The 25,202-nt window shown below is 37.1% G+C and overlaps 2 protein-coding genes and 2 non-coding genes across 4 annotated transcripts in view; 2 read left to right on the top strand and 2 right to left on the bottom strand.

Annotated features, from left to right (window-relative positions):
- Positions 1-213: 213 nt before the first annotated feature.
- LOC112720763 (expansin-like B1) lies at positions 214-2,568 on the bottom strand. Its single transcript, XM_025771837.2, has 3 exons — positions 1,963-2,568; positions 1,166-1,272; positions 214-891 (listed from the first exon to the last, which is right to left on the bottom strand). The coding sequence occupies exons 1-3, from the start codon at positions 2,093-2,095 to the stop codon at positions 382-384; spliced, it is 750 nt and encodes a 249-aa protein (XP_025627622.1). The 5' UTR covers positions 2,096-2,568; the 3' UTR covers positions 214-381.
- A 2,580-nt stretch (positions 2,569-5,148) lies between these two features.
- Positions 5,149-25,202, bottom strand: part of LOC112721297 (protein DJ-1 homolog D-like) — a 27,226-nt gene continuing 7,172 nt past the window's right edge. The window contains exons 2-5 of the mRNA XM_025772369.1: positions 7,813-7,889; positions 6,280-6,628; positions 5,311-5,363; positions 5,149-5,169 (exon numbers count right to left, since the gene is read on the bottom strand). Coding sequence (XP_025628154.1) covers positions 5,149-5,169; positions 5,311-5,363; positions 6,280-6,628; positions 7,813-7,889 — 500 coding nt within the window. The remainder of the gene's footprint in view (positions 5,170-5,310; positions 5,364-6,279; positions 6,629-7,812; positions 7,890-25,202) is intronic.
- On the top strand, positions 15,363-15,470 carry LOC112725873 (small nucleolar RNA R71). Its single transcript, XR_003164954.1, has one exon. It is a non-coding gene; the product is annotated as a small nucleolar RNA R71 (small nucleolar RNA).
- Positions 22,615-22,722, top strand: LOC112725872 (small nucleolar RNA R71). Its single transcript, XR_003164953.1, has one exon. It is a non-coding gene; the product is annotated as a small nucleolar RNA R71 (small nucleolar RNA).

The raw sequence follows: 25,202 nt of genomic DNA, 5'->3' as shown, positions 1-25,202 counted from the left end.
ACAGTAGTTAAGCTTATGATAGCCAATATATAAATAATGACATGTATTTGTAGCAAGGTAATATTCATCATTCTTAAGTCAAAATTTATATTAGAAACTTCTCAGACTCTGTTCTTGCAATCTCAATTGTCTGAATGTTGAGATATGAGCGAGTAACGCTAAGGATAAAAGATAACAGCAATAATGAATGAATTATAGTCATATGAGCATGAATTAAGAAAGGAGAAATTGCACCACATTTATTTCTTCAGATCCATATATTTGACGGACAAGTAGCCCCATTATTTTCTAGTCTCACACCACAAAAGACAACAAAACAAATTACACGAGGCAGCAGCACACAAATACAAATCATGCATTATTATTATTATTCTTACAAATTTAAAACTGAATGCCAGTGTCATAAGTGGCACCAGCCCTCCAGTTAGCAGGGATGTCATTCTTGGGGAGCCTCCATTGAAGTCCAGAACCGCAATTAACTTGGAATCTGAATCTGAGGGTCCCACTTGGCGGGTTTGAAATCTGAAAAACTGCACCGTCCACCCTCTGCAAAGAAAGCCATGTGTTGCTGCCCGACTGCGACAACTGAATAGCAATGACATCGCATGTTCCACCAACATTGAAAAGTACAATAGACAAGTAACCAGGGTTGGTGCTACTCTCTTTAATTTTGATCGCAATGTTTTGGCCAGGGTAACTGCATGAAATCCTCTGGTATTCAATATCAACGGTGCCTAGTTTCCTGAGTTCATCATTTGCTGTTGAGTTGACTCCCAAACTTGAGAAGGCCGCTGGGCTCATTATGAAATCTGTTCTATCTCCTGCACCGTAGTCTGTTACCACCAAGTATGCTCCATTACTGTTGCACAGCGATGGGTTTGTGCACCTCACCTGAAAAATAAATTTGAGTTTGCGATACAAAGTAGGATGAACAGGTGAATCATCCATGCATGTTCAGACTATAAATTAAAATAGCTTTTGCTGCGAAGAAATTAAACATCAAACATAAAACCGTTAATATATTTTTAGCCAATTATAACGTTATTGTAGACAGAATAAAATATTCAATTGTTAGTTTTAAATTTAAGAAGCTATATATCTTACTGTATTTACTAAGAATTATTATTATTATTATTAATAAAAAGAAGAGGAATAAGAATCTTGCCTGATAACAAAGACCACAGCCAACTCCATCTCTCCAGAGGTTTGACACACCGGCGACACTTCCTCCGTGGACCGTCCTTCCATAGTCGCCGTACCCACAGCGTCCAGCTATAATATTTTTACATATATTCCATCATCATCATATTATTTATTTTATTTATTATTAAGTACTGAAACAGTAAATTACTATTTTTCCTCTTACAAGAAATTAATTTTATATCTATAAAAGATGAATCAAGTATCATAAAGTTTAAAATATGGATAAATTTATACATACATGAATAAAATTGATGTTTGGGTACTTTTATTTTATAGGAAAAAAATAATATAAGATAATAATGTAAACAAAAAGAGTATTAAGATGCATGTATATATTAATAAAGGACTATATATATATTCCAGTTCTTGAGTATAAACCCTAATTTTTATTTTTGCATGTATAGACACAACCTAATTATTTGAAAAAACACACCTACAAAATAAAACAATGAATAAAGAAACCTCCTAATAAATCCAGTATATAGATAGTCTTTTATCTATTCTTTTGTCTCCTTTTACCTTTCTTATAAAAAAAGATATTGAAAAAAAAAGTTAAGAGTGAGAGAGTCAGAGAGAGGAAATGAAAGAGTAAAAAGATGACAATATATATTTGTGTTAAATAAAATACTCTTTGTAACTTTAGCCTAGTAACTAGGACAAAAAAAGCAAGAGAAAGAAAAAGGGAACAATTATTTGTGCATGCATTTGGCTGCATATAATAGTTAGCTGGTTAGAAGAGTGGAGATGGAACTAACGTACTTGGAGTCCCTAAACCATCAGAGGTACTATAAAATGTTGCTCTGGATTTTGTAAACGCAGCACTGCATAGTGCTGGTAAGATCAATAGAACACAAAAAATTCCGATCTGGCGCTTCAAATTATTAAGCTCCATGTCTCAAGACAGCTCAGAAATGAACAAGTTAAATATAATGATGAGTGAAGGCTTTGTTTGTGACTATGGGTAGCAACCATAAAGACTCATATTTATAGTACCCCTTAGCTTGGGGGTTAGATACAGAGAGTGAATCCTTTTCTGTGGAAAAAAAAATTGGACGGTGTCCAGTGTAGAATCTCATTTTTTATTGTTTTTTCTCTTTTATTTAATTTTGGTCCCACTTATAAAATTAAAGATAAAAATTCACATTTTATTCTCTTAAGTATTAAAAAAAATGGAGAGAATCCATTCCTTTAGATATAACATCGATTTTGAATTAGTCTATATCTTTTAATTAGATAAATTATTAAAATGGTATTTAAAAATTTATATCATTCAAAAAATAACACGAAAAGATACGAACAATAAATAAATTTATAAAAATTTAAAAAATGCAAAAAAATAATTTGATATTAAATATATTATATTCTAAAAGAAATTGATATTTTGGATATTATTTTAATAGTTTATGTTTTGAAATTATTTTCTTGACCCTTGTTGGGCGGCTAATGAGGAATCGGGAAAGATTAGAAGTTAGAAGAATGACGTAGCGTATGTGGTATGTGGATGCTGTGGACGATGGCATAATTATCTTAGCTTGTAGCAAAATTTGACCCATTCGGATAAAATAAAATATCCAAACTTGTATGTGATTGGACTTTTGTTATTTGAATAACATCATAAAATACGTAATAATAAGATTCAAAAAAGGGTGATAACAATAAGAAGCTATATTTGCGTTAGAGTGTAATAGTTAATACATTTATATAAGAGTAAACTACCATTTGTACCCACGAAAGTTAAAAACGCTGTCATATCTACCTATAGAAAAAAAAAATTACCATTTGTACCCATAAAAAATGATTTTTACAAGCAAAATTATCCAAACCCTAAAAAATTACCTAAAATCCCTAAATTACATTTATCTTCACCACCACACCACCTCCATCACCCAAACCCCTTTCTAACCCTAACCCTCTTCACCCAGCCACCACCCCTCTTTTCCTTTCTAACACACTCTCACCATTACTTCCCACTCAGTCTCCGTCGCTGCTCCAATGGCTCCTTGCCACACCCTCCTCTCTTTCATCCTCATAGTCACAGCAACACTTGCTGCGGCTTTCCCGGAGAAGAAGAGCACTTTCATGGTGCAAGTACACCATGAAGCCAAGCCCTTCATCTTCCCAACCCACAAGCACTAGTACGCTTCCCACTAACCACTCCATCATCCTCATCACCTTACCACCACCATCACCACCACTAACCCCAAATTGCCTTTGTTTCCGTTCTTGCAACCTTCAGTGTCAGTGTCAGTGACCACCCCTCCTTCTCTCCTTCCCTGTCTCGCTCTTGCCGAACAGAGGACCTTCGCACCCACCTCGCCCCTGCTTCGCCGCCGCTAGCTACCCTAGAGCCGCAGTGCCCCTTCTCCTCTTTTCACCGCCGACCACCCTCATCTACCGGGGCTACCTTCTCCTCATCACCGAACCAGTGCCCCTGACGGGCCACCGCGCCAGCCCCACCACCGTGGTTCCCTTTGCGAACCAAATTCGCGGTGAGCTCTTTCTCTCTCTTTCTGTCTCTTTCACCATTTTTCTTTTCTCCCAGAAAAAAGTGAATCCAAATACATGAGGCTTCTGTGTTTGATTGTTCAGATTTGATCCTCTCTCCTCACTCTCTTCTCATCTTGGATCTGTGTTCTTTTTCGCCCTATTTCTATTAGGTTTCTCCATGACACCCTTTTCAATATTTTTTTCCCTCAAACAGCTTCAGATTCAGCTGAAACCAAGATCCAATTTTGACTCTCACCCATCGTCATCCATTTCAAATTTCTCTCTGGGGTGATTTTGATTCCTCCAAAGGTGAAGGTTATGGTGATGAAGGAGTGACAATGAGGTGGTTTGTGGCAGAGGTGGTTTGTAGTAGAGAAATGGAGGTTAGATCGGAGAGTGTTCATGTGATGCGAAGAGAGAGATGGGGGATGATGGTAGCAGTGGTAATGATAAGGGTATTTTGGGGTTTTTAGATAATTTTTTAGAGTTTGGATAATTTTGCTTGTAAAAATCATTTTTTATGGGTACAAATGGTAATTTCTTTTTTCTATGGGTAGATATGTCAGCGTTTTCAACTTTTGTGGATACAAATGATAGTTTACTCTTTATATAATAATACATTAGTACGCGGTAAACATTCCCTCTCTCCTTTTCGGTCATCAGTGAAAAACTTTGTTGATTTTGAATATGGCAAATTCTACAATATAATAGACAAAGCCTAATTAATTAGACCAGCATATTTGATTTGATGACTTATAATAATAATAACAGTAAATTTTTATATGATAAAATTATTTTTTCTAAAAATTTAAATTAATCTGACGAGATATATGAATCAATAAGTTAATAGGTAAAAAAGTACACACCGAAAAGTCTCTTTTTTTTTTTAAGTTTTGTGTGAGCATTTTTTTATTTTATTTGTCTAATGTCAAATTTTTTTTAAAATCGGATCAAATTCAATTTTTTTTTATAAAAATTTTAATAATATTATAAAATTACATACTCCAAAAAACTTAAGTATTCCTCTCATATATGTTAAAATATTTTTGTAACTGCAAATTTTCATAAAAAGATGTGTGAAATTGTTTCATAAACAAAGGTATTGAAAAACACTAGTCTTAATATTTTTTAAAACATGCATAATGGTAAAAACGGAGAAAAAAATCAATACCATAGTTCTCATAATTGATTCCCATATTGTTTTACTATATTTAAACAAGGCGTTTTCCAATGAAAGAATTAACCTCTCAATGGAAAAATTTACTCCTAGAAGAAAAGAATCGATTGTATTTTAAATAAAATGGTCGTTTGAAAAAAATTGATTCTCACAAGCAGCGGTGGCAATGGAGTGAGTAGAAGGAGGGTTTTTGTCCTATTCGATCTCTTTCAATCTTTACAATAATTCGCATAGAATTCGTCCCACTCTTATCTAGAGGTAGTAAAAACTTGAATCCTAACTCACCCTCTCTTTATCCGTCCCTATAATTATTAAAATACAATAAATAAAATTAAATTTTAAAATTTATATAACTATCATTACATACATAACATAAATTAAATAAAAATTTAAATATAATATAATATTATTAATTATTTTATATATATTACATACATATATACCAGAGCAGATATTATCCAAACTTGACCCGTTCTGCCCCACTCAAGATCCCGTTCTGCATGAAAACGGATAATTACCCATTTCAAGTGAATAATACTATAAGAAAAAAACTCATTCAGGTACACTTAAAAAGTGTAGCCAAAAGTGGAAAAAAATGATGCCTTAGGTTACGGCTACGCTTTCTAGCCTACGGCTACGCTTTTTGGGGTGATTCTTATTCAGCCGTTGCCTATTCTCAAAGGCTACGCTTTTCTGAACCAAGGGCTACGCTTTTGGCATTTGGGAATAGGGTGCGCTTTTCAAGTGATGTTGTCCAGAACCAAAGGCTATGCTTTTCAGCTTCCATTTTTGCCAGAATAGGCTACGTTTTTCAACGCTACTGCATCACTTATAAAGCGTAGCCACATTGTATACCATGGCTACTTTTTTATAAGTGTAGCCTTAGGTTCCTTATTGTTTTTTTAATATATATATATATATATATATATATATATATATATATAATATTCTAATAATTTTTTGTACAATATAATATTTAATAATATTATTACATATATAATTTTGTATTTTTAATTAAATGAGTTAAATATTATAAAATAAAAATAAATACACAATTATACTAAATTAAAAAATATTCTAGCAAAGCACAGTAAATACGTTCTAAAGATTCACAAGCATTATAATGCTACAGTATATTAGTACATAAAATAATAGATCCAACTATCGAATTGAACAATCATTCAACAATAGAGAAAAAAATGAAACATGTCTAAAGTCTAAACTACTAATTTTCATGTATCAATGAATATAAAGAGGATTATAAATTAAGTTTAACATTAAAATAAATAAAAAAAAAGAGAATAAACAAAGATCTTAGTGTCCTAAGTACTAAGTCCCTATCAGTTGTGTGCCTGAAAATCATTTGAACATACCCTACAAAAAAAAGAGATTTTTTTGTTGGAGCCACTTACCTGCTAGTGCCTTTACAAAGTACTGAATAAATTCAGAGTGCCCTTCATAAGTGGCGGCAGTAATGAGATTACCATCCACCACTGTTGTTGCCATGGTATCTGGTTCAACCCAATGAGCACCAGAGGCAACCGATGCTGGTTTAACAGGAAGAAAAGCGGTGCACTTGTGATCTTTGGCTACACCTGCAGCCGCTAGAATCAACTGTCCGAGGCAAATGGAAGCAAGTGCTTTTTCAGAACTGAAAAACTTAATCACAAGTGCCACAACAAGAGGATCATGAGCAAGATACTCTGGCGCTCTTCCACCCAGTAACATCACCCTGTCATAGTTTGCAGCATCAATTGAAGTCTGGTGGGAAGAAATACTTTTATTAGCAAACATAAGGACACTAACACGTGAAAGGAAAGACTCTTCCACTCAGTAACATCACCCCGTCATAGTTTGCAGTATCAATTGAAGTCTGGTGGGAAGAAATGCTTTTATTAGCAAACATAAGGACACTAACACGTGAAAGGAAAGAAGTTATGGGAGAAAAGATAAAAAACACTAGCTATTCTATTTAGGTGCAAAATCCTAGCTATTCATTAGATAATGGTTCTATGTTTGCATACTTTGATATGCTTAACCAATAATTTGGAATTAAGTAAACAATCATTTGAAAAGAGAAGTGTTAAGACCATATTCACTTACTTTTGCAGTTCATTTAGTATTGGAGAAAGGAAAGTAATCTGGATCTCAAATATATATGCCTTTGCCTCAGTCTCTTTCACGTTAAAAGCCTTAGTCAGCTCTAAAATATCTCTAAATCACATAGATTAAGCATGAAAAAGGCAAGTATCAATAGATTATAAACCATGGCAATTTGTCAAAATATTGAATATCAAAAAGGAAATGAAATTCAGGGCATCAAAAAAATTAAAAAAATCAACATAAAATTAAATTTTAATATATTTTCAACAGTAAAAGAAATATCTAATATAACAAACTTCTAAATTATATACAATAAGTTGATTCTGTATATTGTTAGTATCAAACAGTAACAACATGCAATATTTGATGGAAAAATCACTATTAATTAGGTGTATATGAATTTTCTGGTTTTGTAAAAAAATCAATTAGGTGTGTAGAATCTGTTCAATCCCACTTGAAAGACACAGGGTTTTGCAAAATCACTATTTTTCAATGTGTATTTTCATAAATCAATTTGTAGAAACTAGTCTCATATGTATTGAGCATTCAAGATACGCAAATTATTTCAACCATAATAGATATGCATATAGAAAAATTAGGAATAAGGTAGAAAAATCAAAGCAAAAGTGTCAATGCACATTGGTTATCTCTATAGAGCAATTAAATAAATCAATGCAGATCAATTAAATAAGTGACGTATCTGAAATAATGAACAAGCCATAAACTAAAGGTACAGTTCTGATTAAGTCCAGAAAAATATAAGTTAGTAACAAGAAATTAGTCTTATTAATCAAAGCTGAAAGTTCAGAAGAAACAGAATAAAAGGGCTATAAAAAGCTCACCTTATCCAAATTATCAATGTGAATAGAACTAGAAGAAATTGTTTGGTTACTTACTTCAACTGAGATAAAATCTGAATCTGAATTATATATCAGCAGAAAAACCACAAGAGAAGGACACGCCAGAAAAGTCTATACTTGTTGACAATAATTTAAAAACAAGTTAATCAGATTTATATTTTGTAACTCATTAACATAGATATATCTAACTGATTTGGATATATATGTGCACAAAATTTTTCAGGAAGAACTGAGAATGATAGAACTACTGGCATCCATATTTGGAACGGATGTACAGCTAAAGAAGTGCACAAATAATATTCTAAATACACTTAACTCAGTTTCTTATATGACATATTTAATTACTAGTTATAAAACAGAAGAGAATTAACTGCATTTGTATGCCAAACTATTAAAAAAGCATACACTTATTACTTTTTATTACTTTTTAGTTTAATTTTTTTATGTATTACTAGGGGTGTTTATGATTTAGTTTTTTCATAAACTGAACTGAAACTGCACTAAACCATTTTAAATGGTTTAGAAACTGAACTAATTAAACTACTTTGTCAAATAAGAAAGTAGTTTTAAACCAGTTTACAATACAGTGCACCAGTTTATAAAAATAAAACCAGTTTTAATAGAAAAACCAGTTTAAACTGGTTCATAGGCTAAAACTAGTTTTAACTTTTAACATATATAAAGTTAGTTTTTATATTTTTCTCTCTCCCCCTCTCTCTCTCTCATTCTCTCCCTATTTCTCTCCCCCCTCTCTCTCTCTTTCTCCCCCTCTCCCTTTCTCTCCCCCCCTCTCTCTTTCTCTCTCCCTCCCTCTCTCTCCTTCTCTCTCTCTTTTCTTCTCTCCCCTTCTGGTGTGCAAAATCGTGATCATTTCTTCCTTGGTAACGGCGCTAAAAACTCAATACGCACGTTCATGTTCTTAATTATGTTTCACAACTTCATACAACTAACTAGCAAGTGCACTGGGTCGTCCAAGTAATAAACCTTACGTGAGTAAGGGTCGATCCCACGGAGATTGTCGGCTTGAAGCAAGCTATGGTTATCTTGTAAATCTCAGTCAGGAGGATTCAAATGGTTATGGAGATTTAATAATTAAAAGATAAATAAAATATAAAATAGGATAGTGGTACTTATGTAATTCATTGGTGAGAATTTCAGATAAGCGTATAGAGATGCTTTTGTCCCTCTAAACCTCTGCTTTCCTACTGTCTTCATCCAATCCTTCCTACTCCTTTCCATGGCAAGCTTTATGTAGGGCATCACCGTTGTCAATGGCTACATCCCATCCTCTCTGTGAAAATGGTCCAATGCGCTGTCACTGCATGGCTAATCATCTGTCGGTTCTCGATCATACTGGAATAGGATTTACTATCCTTTTGCGTCTGTCACTACGCCCAGCACTCGCAAGTTTGAAACTCGTCACAGCCATCCCTTCCCAGATCCTACTCGGAATACCACAGACAAGGTTTAGACTTTCCAGATCTCAAGAATGGCCATCCATGGGTTCTAACTTATACCACGAAGATTCTAATATCTCGGACTCGGTCCCCTGTATTAGATATATAAGAGATACTCATTCTAGCTTGTTTGCATGTAGAACGGAAGTGTTTGTCAGGCACGCGTTCATAAGTGAGAATGATGATGAGCGTCACATAATCATCACATTCATCATGTTCTTGGGTGCGAATGAACATCTTAGAATAGGAATGAGTTTGAATTGAATAGAAAAACAGTAGTACTTTGTATTAATTCATGAGGAACAGCAGAGCTCCACACCTTAATCTATGGTGTGTAGAAACTCCACCGTTGAAAATACATAAGTGATGAAGGTTCAGGCATGGCCGAGAGGCCAGCCCCCAAACGTGATCTCCAGATGAAACTAAAGATAATCCAAAGATATAAACATAATAGTAAAAAGTCCTATTTATACTAAACTAGTTACTAGGGTTTGCAGAATTGAGTAAATAATGCAGAAATCCACTTCTGGGGCCCACTTGGTGTGTGCTTGGGCTGAGCATTGAGCTTTACACGTGTAGAGGCTTCTCTTGGAGTTGAACGCCAGTTTGTAACCTGTTTCTGGCGTTTAACTCCACTTTGCAACCTGTTTCTGGCGTTTGACTCCAGAATGCAGCATGGAACTTGCGTTCAACGCCAGTTTATGTCGTCTATCCTTATTAAAAGTATGGACTGTTATATATTGATGGAAAGCCCTAGATGTCTACTTTCCAACGCAATTGAGAGCGCACCATTTGGAGTTCTGTAGCTCCAGAAAATCCACTTTGAGGGCAGGGAGGTCAGAATCCAACAACATTAGCAGTCTTTTTTCAGCCTGAATCAGATTTTTGCTCAAGTCCCTCAATTTCAGCCAAAAAATACCTGAAATCATAGAAAAATACACAAACTCATAGTAAAGTCCAGAAATGTGAATTTTAATTAAAAACTAATAAAAATATACTAAAAACTAACTAAATTATGCTGAAAACTATGTAAAAACAATGCCAAAAAGCGTATAAATTATCCGCTCATCACAACACCAAACTTAAATTGTTGCTTGTCCCCAAGCAACTGAAAATCAAATAGGATAAAAATAAGAGAATATACTATAAATCCCAAAATATCAATGAAACTTAGCTCCAATCAGATGAGCGGGACTTGTAACTTTTTGCCTCTTGAATAGTTTTGGCATCTCACTTTATCCATTGAAGTTTAGAATGATTGGCATCTATAGGAACTTAGAGTTCAGATAGTGTTATTGATTCTCCTAGTTCAGTATGTTGATTCTTGAACACAACTACTTTATAAGTCTTGGTCGTGGCCCTAAGCACTTTGTTTTCTAGTATTACCACCGGATACATAAATGCCACAGACACATAACTGGGTGAACCTTTTCAGATTGTGACTCAGCTTTGCTAAAGTCCCCAATTAGAGGTGTCCAGGGTTCTTAAGCACACTTGGTGTTTGCTTTGGACCTTGACTTTAACCGCTCAGTCTCAAATTTTCACTTGACACCTTCACGCCACAAGCACATGGTTAGGGACATCTTGATTTAGCCGCTTAGGCCAGGATTTTATTCCTTTAGGCACTCCTATCCACTAATGCTCAAAGCCTTGGATCCTTTTTATTACCCTTGCCTTTTGGTTTTAAGGACTATTGGCTTTTTGCTCTTGCCTTTTGGTTTAAAGAGCTTTTGACTTTTTCTGCTTGCTTTTTCTTTTTCTTTTCTCTTTTTTTTTGCCATTTTTTTTCTTTTTTTTTCTTCAAGCTTTTGTATTCACTGCTTTTTCTTACTTCAAGAATCATTTTTATGATTTTTCAGATTATCAAATAACATGTCTCCTTTTCATCATTCTTTCAAGAGCCAACATATTTAACATTCATAAACAACAACTTCAAAAGACATATGCACTGTTCAAGCATACATTCAGAAAACAAAAAGTATTGTCACCACATCAAAATAATTAAACTAGTTTCAAGGATGAATTCGAAACCATGTACTTCTTGTTCTTTTGTAATTAAAACATTTTTCATTCAAGAGAGGTGATGGATTCATGTTCATTACTTTAAGGCATAGACATTTAGACACTAATGATCATGTAATAAAACACAAATATAAATAAACATAAAGCTCAAAAATCGAAAAATAGGAAAATAAATAAACAAGGAGATTAAGGAATGAGTCCACCTTAGTGAGGGTGGCGTCTTCCTCTTCTTGAAGAACTAATGGTGCTCTTGAGCTCCTTTATGTCTCTTCCTTGTCTTTGTTGTTCCTCCCTCATAGCTCTTTGATCATATCTAATTTCATGGAGGATGATGGAATGCTCTTGGTGCTCCACCTTTAGTTGTCCCATGTTAGAACTTAATTCTCCTAGGAAAGTGTTGATTTGTTCCCAATAATTCTGTGGAGGAAAGTGCATCCCCTGAGGCATCTTAGGGATTTCTTGGTGAGGAATTTCCTCATGCTCATGTTGAGATCCATGATCTCTTATTTGCTCCATCCTTTTCTTAGTGATGGGCTTATCCTCTTCAATGAGGATGTCTCCCTCTATGTCAATTTCAGCCGAATTACAGAAGTGGCATATGAGGTGAGGAAAGGCTAACCTTGCCCAAGTGGAGGACTTGTCAGCTACCTTGTAGAGTTCTTGAGGTATAATCTCATGAACTTCCACCTCCTCTCCAATCATGATACTATGGATCATGATGGCCCGGTCTATAGTAACTTCAGACTGGTTGCTAGTAGGAATGATTGAGCGTTGAATGAACTCTAACCATCTTCTAGCTACTGGTTTGAGGTCAAGCCTTCTTAGTTGAACCGGCTTGCCCTTTGAGTCAATTTTCCATTGAGCTCCTTCCACACATATGTCCATGAGGACTTGGTCCAACCTTTGATCAAAGTTGACCCTTCTTGTGTAGGGGCGTGCATTCTCTTCCATCATTGGCAAGTTGAACGCCAGCCTTACATTTTCTGGACTGAAATCTAAGTATTTCCCCCGAACCATGGTAAGCCAATGCTTTGGATTTGGGTTCACACTTTGATCATGGTTCCTTGTGATCCATGCGTTTGCATAGAACTCTTGAACCATTAGGATCCCGACTTGTTGAATGGGGTTGGTGAGAACTTCCCAACCTCTTATTTGGATCTCAAGTTAGATCTCTGGATACTCATTCTTTTTGAGTTTGAAAGGAACCTCAGGGATCACTTTCTTCTTGGCCACAACTTCATAGAAGTGGTCTTGATGGACCTTTGAGATGAATCTCTCCATCTCCCATGACTCAGAGGTGGAAGTAATTGCCTTCCCTTTCCTCTTTCTAGAGGTTTCTCTGGCCTTAGGTGCCATAAATGGTTATGGAAAAACAAAAAGCTATGCTTTTACCACACCAAACTTAAAATGTTTGCTCGTCCCCGAGCAAAAGAAGAAAGAAAGAAGTAGAAGAAGAAGAAAAATAGAAGAGAGGGAGAGAGAGATGGTTTCGGCCAAGGGAAAGAAGAGAGGGTTTTGTTGTGTGAAAAAGAAGAGGGAATGGGGGGTTTATATAGGAGTGGGGAGGGGTTTAGGGTTCGACCATTTAGGGTTGGGTTTGGAAGGAAAATTATTTTGAATGTAAAGGTAGATAGGGTTTTTGAGAAAGAGAGGATGGATGTGATTGGTGAAGAGGTGATGGGGAAGAGTGATCGAGTTGATTGGTGAGGGGTATCCGGGGAAGAGAGTTATGAAAAGGTGTGAAGAGGAGAGAAGAAGTAGGTGGGGATCCTGTGGGATCCACAGATCCTGAGAGAATCCTGTGGGGTCCACAGATCCTGAGGTGTTTGAGGATTTCTCATACCTGCACCTTTTAGACGTGTAAAACGCCCTATATATGCAATCCTGGCGTTTAACGCCAGACTACAACATGTTTTTGGCGTTAAACGCCACTTCCTTGCTTGTTTTGGGCGTTCAACGCCAGTCTATAGCATGTTTCTGGCGTTGAACGCCAGTATGGTGCATGTTTATGGCGTTAAACGCCAGTCTAATGCTTGTTTCTGGCGTTTAACGCCAGCTTTCCTCTGGGTGCAATCCTGGCATTTAAACGCCAGACTGCTGCTTGTTTTTGGCGTTTAACACCAGTTTCATGCTCTGTTCTGGCGTTAAACGCCAGCCAGATGCTCCTTACTGGCGTTTAAACGCCAGTACGCCCTTCCTCCAGGGTGTGCTATTTTCAATGCTGTTTTTCATTTTGTTTTCGATTTTTCAGTAGTTTTTGTGACTCCACATGATTATCAACCTAATAAAACATGAAATAACAAAGAAAAAATAAAAATGATTAAATAACATTGGGTTGCCTCCCAACAAGCACTTCTTTAATGTCAATAGCTTGACAGTGAGCTCTCATGGAGCCTCACAGATAATCAGAGCAAGGTTGGAACCTCCCAACACCAAACTTAGAGTTTAAATGTGGGGGTTCAACACCAAACTTAGAGTTTGGTTGTGGCCTCCCAACACCAAACTTAGAGTTTGACTGTGGGGGCTTTGATTGACTCTGCAGTGAGAGAAGCTTTTCATGCTTCCTCTCCATGGTTACAGAAGGAGATCCTTGAGTTTTAAACACAAGGTTGTCCTCATTCAGTTGAAGGATCAATTCTCCTCTGTCCACATTAATCACAGCTCTTGCTGTGGCTAGGAAGGGTCTTCCAAGGATGATGGATTCATCCTCATCCTTCCCAGTGTCTAGGATTATGAAATCAGCAGGGATGTAAAGGCCTTCAACCGTTACTAACACATCCTCTACTAGTCCATAAGCCTGTTTTCTGGAGTTGTCTGCCATCTCTAATGAGATTCTGGCAGCTTGCACCTCAAAGATTCCCAGTTTCTCCATTACAGAGAGGGACATGAGGTTTATCCCTGACCCAAGGTCACATAGAGCCTTCTCAAAGGTCATGGTGCCTATGGTACAAGGTATTAAGAACTTTCCAAGATTCTGTTTCTTCTGAAGCAATATCAGTTGATCCAGATCACTCAGTTTATTGGTGAGCAAGGGAGGTTCATTTTCCCAAGTCTCATTACCAAATAATTTGGCATTCAGCTTCATGATTGCACCAAGGTACTTGGCAACTTGCTCTTTAGTAACATCCTTATTCTCTTTAGAAGAAGAATACTCATCAGAGCTCATGAAGGGCATAAAGAGGTTCAATGGAATCTCTATGGTCTCTAGTTGAGCCTCAGATTCCTTTGGTTCCTCAGAGGGAAACTTCTTGTTGATCACTGGACGTCCCAGGAGGTCTTCCTCACTGGGATTCATGTCCTCTCCCTCCCTTGTAGGTTCGGCCATGATGGTTAAATCAATGGCTTTGCACTCTCTCTTTGGATTTTCTTTTGTATTGCTTGGGAGAGTACTAGGAGGAGTTTCAGTGACTCTTTTACTTAGCTGGCCCACTTGTGCCTCCAAATTTCTAATGGAGGACCTTGTTTCATTCATGAAACTTAAAGTGGCCTTAGATAGATCAGAGACTATATTTGCTAAGTTAGATGGATTCTGCTCAGAGTTCTCTGTCTGTTGCTGAGTGGATGATGGAAAAGGTTTGCTATTGCTAAACCTGTTTCTTCCACCATTATTAAAGCCTTGTTGAGGCTTTTGTTGATCCTTCCATGAGAGATTTGGGTGATTTCTCCATGAGGGATTATAGGTGTTTCCATAGGGTTCTCAGGATCATAAGCTTCTTCCTCAGAAGATGTCTCTTGAGTACTGTTGGATGCAGCTTGCATTCCATTCAGACTCTGAGAAATCATATTGACATGCTGAGTCAATATTTTGTTCTGAGCCAATATGGCATTCAGAGTATCAATTTCAAGAACTCCCTTCTTCTGAGGCGTCCCATTACTTACAGGATTCCTCTCAGAAGTGTACATGAACTGGTTATTAGCAACCATGTCAATGAGTTCTTGAGCTTCTGCAGGCGTTTTCTTTAGGTGAATGAATCCACCTGCAGAATGGTCCAGTGACATCTTTGATAGCTCAGACAGACCATCATAGAATATATCCAGGATGGTCCATTCTGAAAGCATGTCAGAAGGACACTTTTTGGTCAGTCCTTTGTATCTCTCCCAAGCTTCATAGAGGGATTCACCTTCTTTCTGTCTGAAGGTCTGAACATCTACTCTAAGCTTACTCAGCTTTTGAGGAGGAAAAAACTTGGCTAAGAAAGCCTTGACCAGCTTATTCCAAGAGTTCAGGCTATCTTTAGGTTGAGAGTCCAACCATACTCTAGCTCTGTCTCTTACAGCAAACGGGAAAAGCATAAGCCTGTAGACCTCGGGATCAAACCCATTGGTCTTAACAGTATCACAAATCTGCAAGAACTCAGTTAAGAACTGAAAAGGATCTTCAGATGGAAGTCCATGAAACTTGCAGTTCTGTTGCATCAGAGAAACTAATTGAGGTTTCAGCTCAAAATTGTTTGCTCCAATGGCAGGGATTGAGATGCTTCTTCCATGTAAATTGGAATTTGGTGCAGTAAAGTCACCAAGCATCTTCCTTGCATTGTTATTATTTTCGGCCATGTTCTCTTCTTTTTCGAAAATTTCTGTCACATTTTCTCCAGAGAGTTGTGCTTTAGCTTCCCTTAGCTTCCTCTTCAGAGTCCTTTCAGGTTCAGGATCAGTGGTGCACAAAATTGTGATCATCAATGGCGCCATCAACATGGTACGCTCAATTGTAATCTCAACTTTTTATCACAACTTCGAACAACTAACCAGCAAGTGCACTGGGTCGTCCAAGTAATAAACCTTACGCGAGTAAGGGTCTATCCCACGGAGATTGTTGGTATGAAGCAAAATATGGTCATCTTGTAAATCTCAGTCAGGCGGATATAGAATGGTTATGGAGTTTTTGAATATTAATAATAAAATAGGGATATAAATACATATGTAAATCCTCAGTGAGAGTTTCAGATAAATGCATGGAGATGCTTTCGTCCCTCTAAACCTCTGCTTTCCTGCTGTCTTCATCTAATCAGTCTTACTCCTTTCTATGGCTGGATTTATGTAAGGACATCACAATTGGCAATGGCTACTTTTGATCCTCTCTGGAAAATGGTCCGATGCGCTGTCACTGCATGGCTAATCGTCTGGAGGCATCACCCTTGTCAATGGCTGCATCCCATCCTCTTGTGAAAATGGTCCAAATACTCTGTCACAGCATGGCTAATCATCTGAGGTTCTCGATCATACTGGAATAGGATTTATCCTTCTTTTGCGTCTGTCACTACGCCCAGTACTCACGAGTTTGAAGCTCGTCACAGTCATTCAATCCCAGAGTCCTACTCGGAATACCACATACAAGGTTTAGACTTTCCGGACTCTCATGAATACCGCCATCAATCTAGCTTACACCACGAAGATTCTGATTAAGAAATTCAAGAGATACTCATTCAATCTAAAGTAGAACAGAAGTGGTTGTCAGGCACGCGTTCATAGGGAATGATGATGATTGTCACGTTCATCACATTCAGGTTGAAGTGCGAATGAATATCTTAGAAGCGGAATAAGTTGAATTGAATAGAAAAACAGTAGTACTTTGCATTAATCTTTGAGGAACAGCAGAGCTCCACACCTTAATCTATGGAGTGCAGAAACTCTACCGTATGAAAATACATAAGTGAATAGAGGGTAGGCATGGCCGATTTGCCAGCCCCCAAACGTGATTAATAGATCAAAATATAATCCAAAGATGTCTAATACAATAGTAAAAAGTCCTATTTATAATAAACTAGCTACTAGGGTTTACAGAAGTAAGTAATTGACGCATAAATCCACTTCCGGGGCCCACTTGGTGTGTGCTTGGGCTGAGCTTGAATGTTACACGTGCAGAGGCTCTTTCTGGAGTTGAACGCCAGGTTGTAACGTATTTCTGACGTTCAACTCTGGTTTGTGACTTGTTTCTGGCGTTTAACTCCAGACAGCAGCGTAGAACTGGCGTTCAATGCCCTTTTACGTTATCTAAACTCGGCCAAAGTATGGACTATTATACATTGCTGGAAAGCCCTGGATGTCTACTTTCCAACACAATTGGAAGCGCGCCATTTTGAGTTCTGTAGCTCCAGAAAATCTACTTTGATTGTAGGGAGGTCAGAATCCAACAGCATCAGCAGTCCTTCTTCAACCTCTGAATCTGATTTTTGCTCAAGTCCCTCAATTTCAGCCAGAAAAAACCTGAAATCACAGAAAAACACACAAACTCATAGTAAAGTCCAGAAATGTGAATTTAACATAAAAACTAATGAAAACATCCCTAAAAGTAACTAGATTCTACTAAAAACATACTAAAAACAATGCCAAAAAGCGTATAAATTATCCGCTCATCACAACACCAAACTTAAATTGTTGCTTGTCCCCAAGCAACTGAAAATCAAATAGGATAAAAAGAAGAGAATATACTATAAATTCCAAACTATTAATGAAACAGAGCTCCAATTAAATGAGCGGGACTTGTAGCTTTTTTGCCTCTTGAATAGTTTTGGCATCTCACTTTATCCATTGAAGTTCAGAATGATTGGCATCTATAGGAACTCAGAGTTCAGATAGTGTTATTGATTCTCCTAGTTCAGTATGATGATTCTTGAACACAGCTATTTTATGAGTCTTGGCCGTGGCCCTAAGCACTTTGTTTTCCAGTATTACCACCGGATACATAAATGCCACAGACACATAATTGGGTGAACCTTTTCAGATTGTGACTCAGCTTTGCTAAAGTCCCCAATTAGAGGTGTCCAGGGTTCTTAAGCACACTCTTCTTTTGCTTTGGACCTTGACTTTAACCGCTCAGTCTCAAGTTTTCACTTGACACCTTCACGCCACAAGCACATGGTTAGGGACAGCTTGGTTTAGCCGCTTAGGCCAGGATTTTATTCCTTTAGGCCCTCCTATCCACTGATGCTCAAAGCCTTGGGATCCTTTTTATTTACCCTTGCCTTTTGGTTTTAAGGGTTATTGGCTTTTTGCTCTTGCCTCTTGGTTTTAAGAGCTTTTGGCTTTTTCTGCTTGCTTTTTCTTTTTCTTTCTATTTTTTTTTTGCCTATTTTTTTTTCTGCAAGCTATGTTCTTTGCTGCTTTTTCTTGCTTCAAGAATCATTTTTATGATTTTTCAGATTATCAAATAACATGTCTCCTTATCATCATTCTTTCAAGAGCCAACATATTTAACATTCTTAAACAACAACTTCAAAAGACATATGCGCTGTTCAAGCATTCATTCAGAAAACAAGAAGCATTGTCACCACATCAATATAATTAAACTAAGTTCAAGGATAAATTCGAAACTCATGTACTTCTTGTTCTTTTGAATTAAAACAGTTTTCATTTAAGAGAGGTGATGGATTCATATTCACTACTTTAAGGCATAGTTACTAAATACTAATGATCATGTAATAAGACACAAACTTAGATAAGCACTTATCATAGAAAATGAAAAACAGAGAATATAAGAACAAGGAATGAGTCCACCTTAGTGATGGTGGCGTTTCCTTCTTGAGGAACCAATGATGTCCTTGAGCTCTTCTATGTCTCTTCCTTGTCTTTGTTGCTCCTCCCTCATTGCTTTTTGATCTTCTCTTATTTCATGAAGGATGATGGAGTGCTCTTGATGTTCCACCCTTAGTTGTCCCATGTTGGAACTTAATTCTCCTAGGGAGGTGTTGATTTGCTCCCAATAGTTTTGTGGAGGAAAATGCATTTGAGGCATCTCCGGGATCTCATGGTGATGAGCTTCCTGCGCCTCTTGAGCTCCATGAATGGGATCTCTTGCTTACTCCATCCTTTTCTTAGTGATGGGCTTCTGTTCCTCAATGGGAATGTCTCCTTCTATGAAAGCTCCAGCTGAGTAACATAGATGGCAAATAAGATGAGGAAAAGCTAGCCTTGCCATGGGGGAGGACTTTTCGGCCATTTTGTAGAGTTCAAGAGAGATGACTTCATGAACTTCTACTTCCTCTCCAATCATGATGCTATGAATCATGATGGCCCGATCCACAGTAACTTCAGATTGGTTGCTAGTGGGGATGATGGAGCGTTGGATGAACTCCAACCATCCTCTAGCCACAGGCTTGAGGTCCAGTCTTCTTAGTTGAACCGGCTTGCCTTTGAAGTCAATCTTCCATTGAGCTCCTTCCACACATATGTCCATGAGGACTTGGTCCAACCTTTGATTAAAGTTGACCCTTTCTAGTGTAGGGGCGTGCATGTCCTTGCATCATAGGCAAGTTAAACGCCAACCTCACATTTTTCGGGCTAAAATCTAAGTATTTCCCCCGAACCATGGTGAGATAATTCTTTGGGTCCGGGTTCTTACTTTGATCATGGTTCCTAGTGATCCATGCATTGGCATAGAACTCTTGAACCATTAGGATGCCGACTTATTGGATGGGTTTTGTTAGAACTTCCTAACCTCTTCTTTGGATTTCATGTCGGATCTTCGGATACTCATTCTTCTTGAGCTTGAAAGGGACCTCAGGGATCACCTTCTTCTTGGCCACAACATCATAGAAGTGGTCTTGATGAGCTTTAGAGATGAATCTTTCCATCTCCCATGAATCGGAGGTGGAAGCTTTTGTCTTCCCTTTCCCTTTTCTAGAGGATTCTCCGGTCTTAGGTGCCATCAATGGTAATGGAAAAACAAAAAGCTTATGCTTTTACCACACCAAACTTAGAATTTTGCTCGCCCTCGAGCAAGAGAAGAAAGAAGAGATGAAGAAGAAGAAGAAATGGAGGAGAGGGAGAGAGATGTGTTTCGGCCAAGAAGGGGAAGAGAGGGTTGTGTTGTGTGAAAATGAGGAGGAATGGAAGGCTATATATAGGGAAGGGAGGTGGTAAGGTTTCGGCCATATAGGGTGGGTTTGGGTGGGAAATTGATTTTGAATTTTGAAGGTAGGTGGTGTTTATGAGGTAGGTTTATGGGGAAGAGTGGATGGATGTGAGTGGTGAAGTGGTGATAGGGAAGAGAGATTGAGGTGATTGGTGAAGAGTTTTGAGGAAGAGTGTTTATGGGATTGTGTGAAAGAGGGGTGAGAATAAGTAAGTGGAGGTAGGTGGGGATCTTGTGGGGTCCACAGATCCTGAGGTGTTCAAGGATTTACAACCTTGCACCCAATTAGGCATGCAAAATGCCCTTGCACACAACTTTGGGTGTTCAGCGCCAGATTGGTGCTTGTTCTAGGCGTTGAACACCCATTTGTTGCCCATTTCTGGCGTTGAACGCCAGAACCATGCTTGTTCTGGGCGTTCAGCGCCAACTCTTCTCCAGGGTGCAATTCTGGCGTTCAAACGCCCAGATGCTGCCCATTTTGGGCGTTCAGCGCCAGAACCATATTCTGTTCTGGCGTTGAACGCCAGCCAGATGCATCTTACTGGCGTTTAAACGCCAGTAAGGTCTTCCTCCAGGGTGTGATTTTTCTTCTACTGTTTTTGATTCCGTTTTCAATTTTTTTATTTATTTTGTGACTCCACATGATCATGAACCTAATAAAACATGAAAAACAATAAAAATAGAAATTAGATAAAAATTGGGTTGCCTCCCAACAAGCACTTCTTTAATGTCAATAGCTTGACAGTGGGCTCTCATGGAGCCTCACAGATGTTCAGAGCATTGTTGAGACTTCCTAACACCAAACTTAGAGTTTGGATATGGGAGTTCAACACCAAACTTAGAGTTTGGTTGTGGCCTCCCAACACCAAACTTAGAGTTTGACTGTGGGGGCTTTGGTTGACTCTGCAGTGAGAGAAGCTTTTTATGCTTCCTCTCCATGTTTGCAGAAGGGTAACCTTGAGTTGTAAACACAAGGGAGTCCTCATTCAATTAAAGGACTAATTCACCTCTGTCAATATCAATCACAGCTCTTGCTGTGGCTAGGAAGGGTCTTCCAAGGATGATGGATTCATCCTCATCCCTCCCAGTATCCAGGACTATGAAATCAGCAGGGATGTAAAGGCCTTCAACCTTTACTAACACGTCCTCTACTTGTCCATAAGCCTGTTTTCTTGAATTATCTGCCATCTTTAATGAGATTTTAGCAGCTTGCACCCCATAGATTCCCAGTTTCTCTATTACAGAGAGGGGCATGAGATTTATCCCTGAACCAAGGTCACACAGAGCCTTTTCAAAGATCATGGTGCCTATGGTACAAGGTATTAAGAACTTTCCAGGATCCTGTTTCTTCTGAGGCAATGTCAGTTGATCCAAATCACTTAGTTCATTGGTGAACAAGGAAAGTTCATCTTCCCAAGTATCAATACCAAATAATTTGGCATTCAGCTTCATGATTGCACCAAGGTACTTGGTAACTTGCTCCTTAGTAACATCCTCATTCTCTTCAGAAGAGGAATACTCATCAGAGCTTATGAATGGCATAAGGAGGTTTAATGGAATCTCTATGGTCTCTAGTTGAGTCTCAGATTCCTTTGGTTCCTCAGAGGGAAACTCCTTATTGATCACTGGACGTCCCAGGAGGTCTTCCTCCTTGGGATTCATGTCCTCCTCCTCTTTTGTGGTTTCGGCCATGATGGTCATTTCAATGGCCTTGCACTCTCCTTTTGGATTCTCTTCTGTATTGCTTGGGAGAGTACTTGGAGGGATTTCAGTGATCCTTTTACTGAGCTGGCCCACTTGTGCTTCCAAATTTCTAATGGAGGATCTTGTTTCATTCATGAAACTCACAGTGGCCTTAGATAGATCAGAGACTAAGTTTGCTAAATTAGAGGTATTTAGTTCAGAGTTCTCTGTCTGTTGCTGAGTGGATGATGGAAAAGGTTTACTATTGTTAAACCTATTTCTTCCACCATTTTTAAAGCCTTGTTGAGGCCTTTGTTGATCATTCCATGAGAGATTTGGGTGATTTCTCCATAAGGGATTATAGGTGTTTCCATAAGGTTCACCCATGTAATTCACCTTTGCTATTGCAGGGTTTTCAGGATCATAAGCTTCTTCTTCAGAAGTTGCCTCTTGAGTACTGTTGGATGCAGCTTGCATTCCATTCAGACTCTGAGAAATCATATTGACTTGCTGAGTCAATATTTTATTCTGAGCCAATATGGCATTCAGAGTATCAATTTCAAGAACTTCCTTCTTCTGAGGCGTCCCATTACTCACAGGATTCCTCTCAGAAGTGTACATGAACTGGTTATTAGCAACCATGTCAATGAGTTCTTGAGCTTCTACAGGCGTTTTCTTTAGGTGAATGGATCCACCTGCAAAAGTATCCAATGACATCTTAGCTAATTCAGACAGACCATCATAGAATATATCCAGGATGGTCCATTCTGAAAGCATGTCAGAAGGACACTTTTTGGTCAGTCCTTTGTATCTCTCCCAAGCTTCATAGAGGGATTCACCTTCTTTCTGTCTGAAGGTCTGAACATCTACTCTAAGCTTACTCAGCTTTTGAGGAGGAAAAAACTTGGCTAAGAAAGCCTTGACCAGCTTATCCCAAGAGTTCAGGCTATCCTTAGGTTGAGAGTCCAACCATACTCTAGCTCTGTCTCTTACAGCAAAAGGGAAAAGCATGAGCCTGTAGACTTCAGGATCTACTCCATTAGTCTTAACAGTATCACATATCTGCAAGAATTCAGTTAAGAATTGAAAAGGATCTTCAGATGGAAGTCCATGAAACTTGCAGTTCTGCTGCATTAGAGAAACTAATTGAGGTTTCAGCTCAAAATTGTTTGCTCCAATGGCAAGAATGGAGATGCTTCTTCCATGTAAATTGGAATTAGGTGCAGTAAAGTCACCAAGCATTCTCCTTGCATTATTATTATTTTCGGCTGCCATCTCCTCTTCTTGTTCGAAAATTTTTGAAAGGTGCTTGCTGGATTGTTGTAATTTAGCTTCTCTTAGTTTCCTCTTCAGAGTCCTTTCAGGTTCTGGATCTGCTTCTACAAGAATATTCTTGTCTTTGCTCCTGCTCATATGAAAAAGAGGGCCAGAAAAATAATAATAATAATAGGGATCCTTTTTACCACAGTATAGAGGTTCCTGTGTGAATAGAAGAAAAGAAGAAGAGAAAATCTGAACTCAGAGAGAGAGATGGGGTTCGGATTTTTGGTGAGTGAGGAAGAGATGTTAGTAAATAAATAAACAAATAGAAGAAGATGAGAGGGGGAAGTGAATTTTCGAAAATAATTTTTGAAAAAGAGTTAGTGGTTTTCGAAAATAGTTTTTGAAAAAGGTTAGTAATTTTTGAAATTTTAAAATCAAAAGTTAAAATAATTAGTTAATTAAAAAGAAATTTTGAAAAAGAGGGAGGATATTTTCGAAAATTAGAGAGAGAAAGAGTTAGTTAGGTAGTTTTGAAAAAGATAAGAAACAAATAAAAAGTTAGTTAGTTAGTTGAAACAAATTTTGAAAATCAAATTTTGAAAAGATAAGAAGATAAGAAGTTAGAAAAGATATTTTAAAATCAAATTTTTGAAAAAAGATAAGATAAAGAGATATTTTTGAAAAGATATGATTGAAATTAGTTTTGAAAAAGATTTGATTTTTAAAATCACAATTAATGACTTGATTCACAAGAAATCATAAGATATGATTCTAGAACTCAAAGTTTGAATCTTTCTTAACAAGCAAGTAACAAACTTGAAATTTTGAATCAAAACATTAATTGATGATGTTATTTTCGAAAATTAGGAGATAAAGATAAGAAAAAGATTTTTGAAAAATATTTTAAAAATTTTGAAAATAAATAAGAAGAGTGAAAAAGATATGATTTTTGAAAAAGATTTGAAAAAGATAAGATTTTTAAATTGAAAATTTGATTTGACTCATAAGAAACAACTAGATTTTAAAAAGTTTTGAAAAAGTCAACTCAAATTTTCGAAATTTATGAGTGAAAAAGGGAAAGATATTTTTTTTATTTTTGAATTTTTAATGATGAGAGGGAAAAACATGAAAAGACTCAATGCATGAAAATTTTGGATCAAAACAATGAATGCATGCAAGAATGCTATGAATGTCAAGATGAACACCAAGAACACTTTGAATGTCATGATGAGCATCAAGACTTATTTTTGAAAATTTTTATATGCAAAGAAAATATGCAAGACACCAAACTTAGAAATCTTTCATGTTTAGACACTATGAATGGAAAAATGCACATGAAAAATAAGAAAAGATGCAAAACAAGAAAACATCAAGATCAAACAAGAAACTTACCAAGAACAACTTGAAGATCATGAAGAACACCATGAATGCATGAATTTTTCAAAAAATGCAAGATGAACATGCAATTGACACCAAACTTTCAACTTGACTCAAGACTCAAACAAGAAACATAAAATAATTTTTTTGATTTTTATGATTTTATGAAATTTTTTTTTGTATTTTCTTTTTATTTTTTTTTCGAAAATCATTTTGAAAAGGAAAATAAGGATTCCAAAATTTTTTTATATGAATTCCAGGAATCTTATGCTCTTTAGTCTAAAGCTCCAATCAAAGGGTTAGGCATGGCTTAATAGCCAGCCAAGCTTTAGTATGTAACTCAGACATGAACATCTGGCATTCCCTACCCAGAAGGATTAGACATGGCTTTACAGTCAGCCAGGCTTCAACATGCTTCATGAAACACTAGAATTCATTCTTAAAAATTCTGAAAAATATATTTTTAAAAACATTTTTATTTTAAAAATTTTTTTCGAAAACAAAGGAGAAATTTTTTGAAAGATTTTTGAAAAATTTTTGAATACTTTTTGAAAAGAAAACGAAAAGAAAGTTACCCAATCTGAGCAACAAGATGAACCGTCAGTTGTCCAAACTCGAACAATCCCCGCAACGCACCAAAACTTGGTGCACGAAATTATGATCATCAATGGCGCCATCAACATGGTACGCTCAATTGTAATCTCAACTTTTTATCACAA

This window comes from Arachis hypogaea, chromosome 11 (assembly GCF_003086295.3).
Source record: "Arachis hypogaea cultivar Tifrunner chromosome 11, arahy.Tifrunner.gnm2.J5K5, whole genome shotgun sequence".
In the NCBI taxonomy this organism is placed as follows: Eukaryota; Viridiplantae; Streptophyta; class Magnoliopsida; order Fabales; family Fabaceae; genus Arachis; species Arachis hypogaea.
The sequence above is the reverse complement of the archived record's forward strand: the minus strand, read 5'-3'. Positions and strand labels throughout refer to the sequence as shown.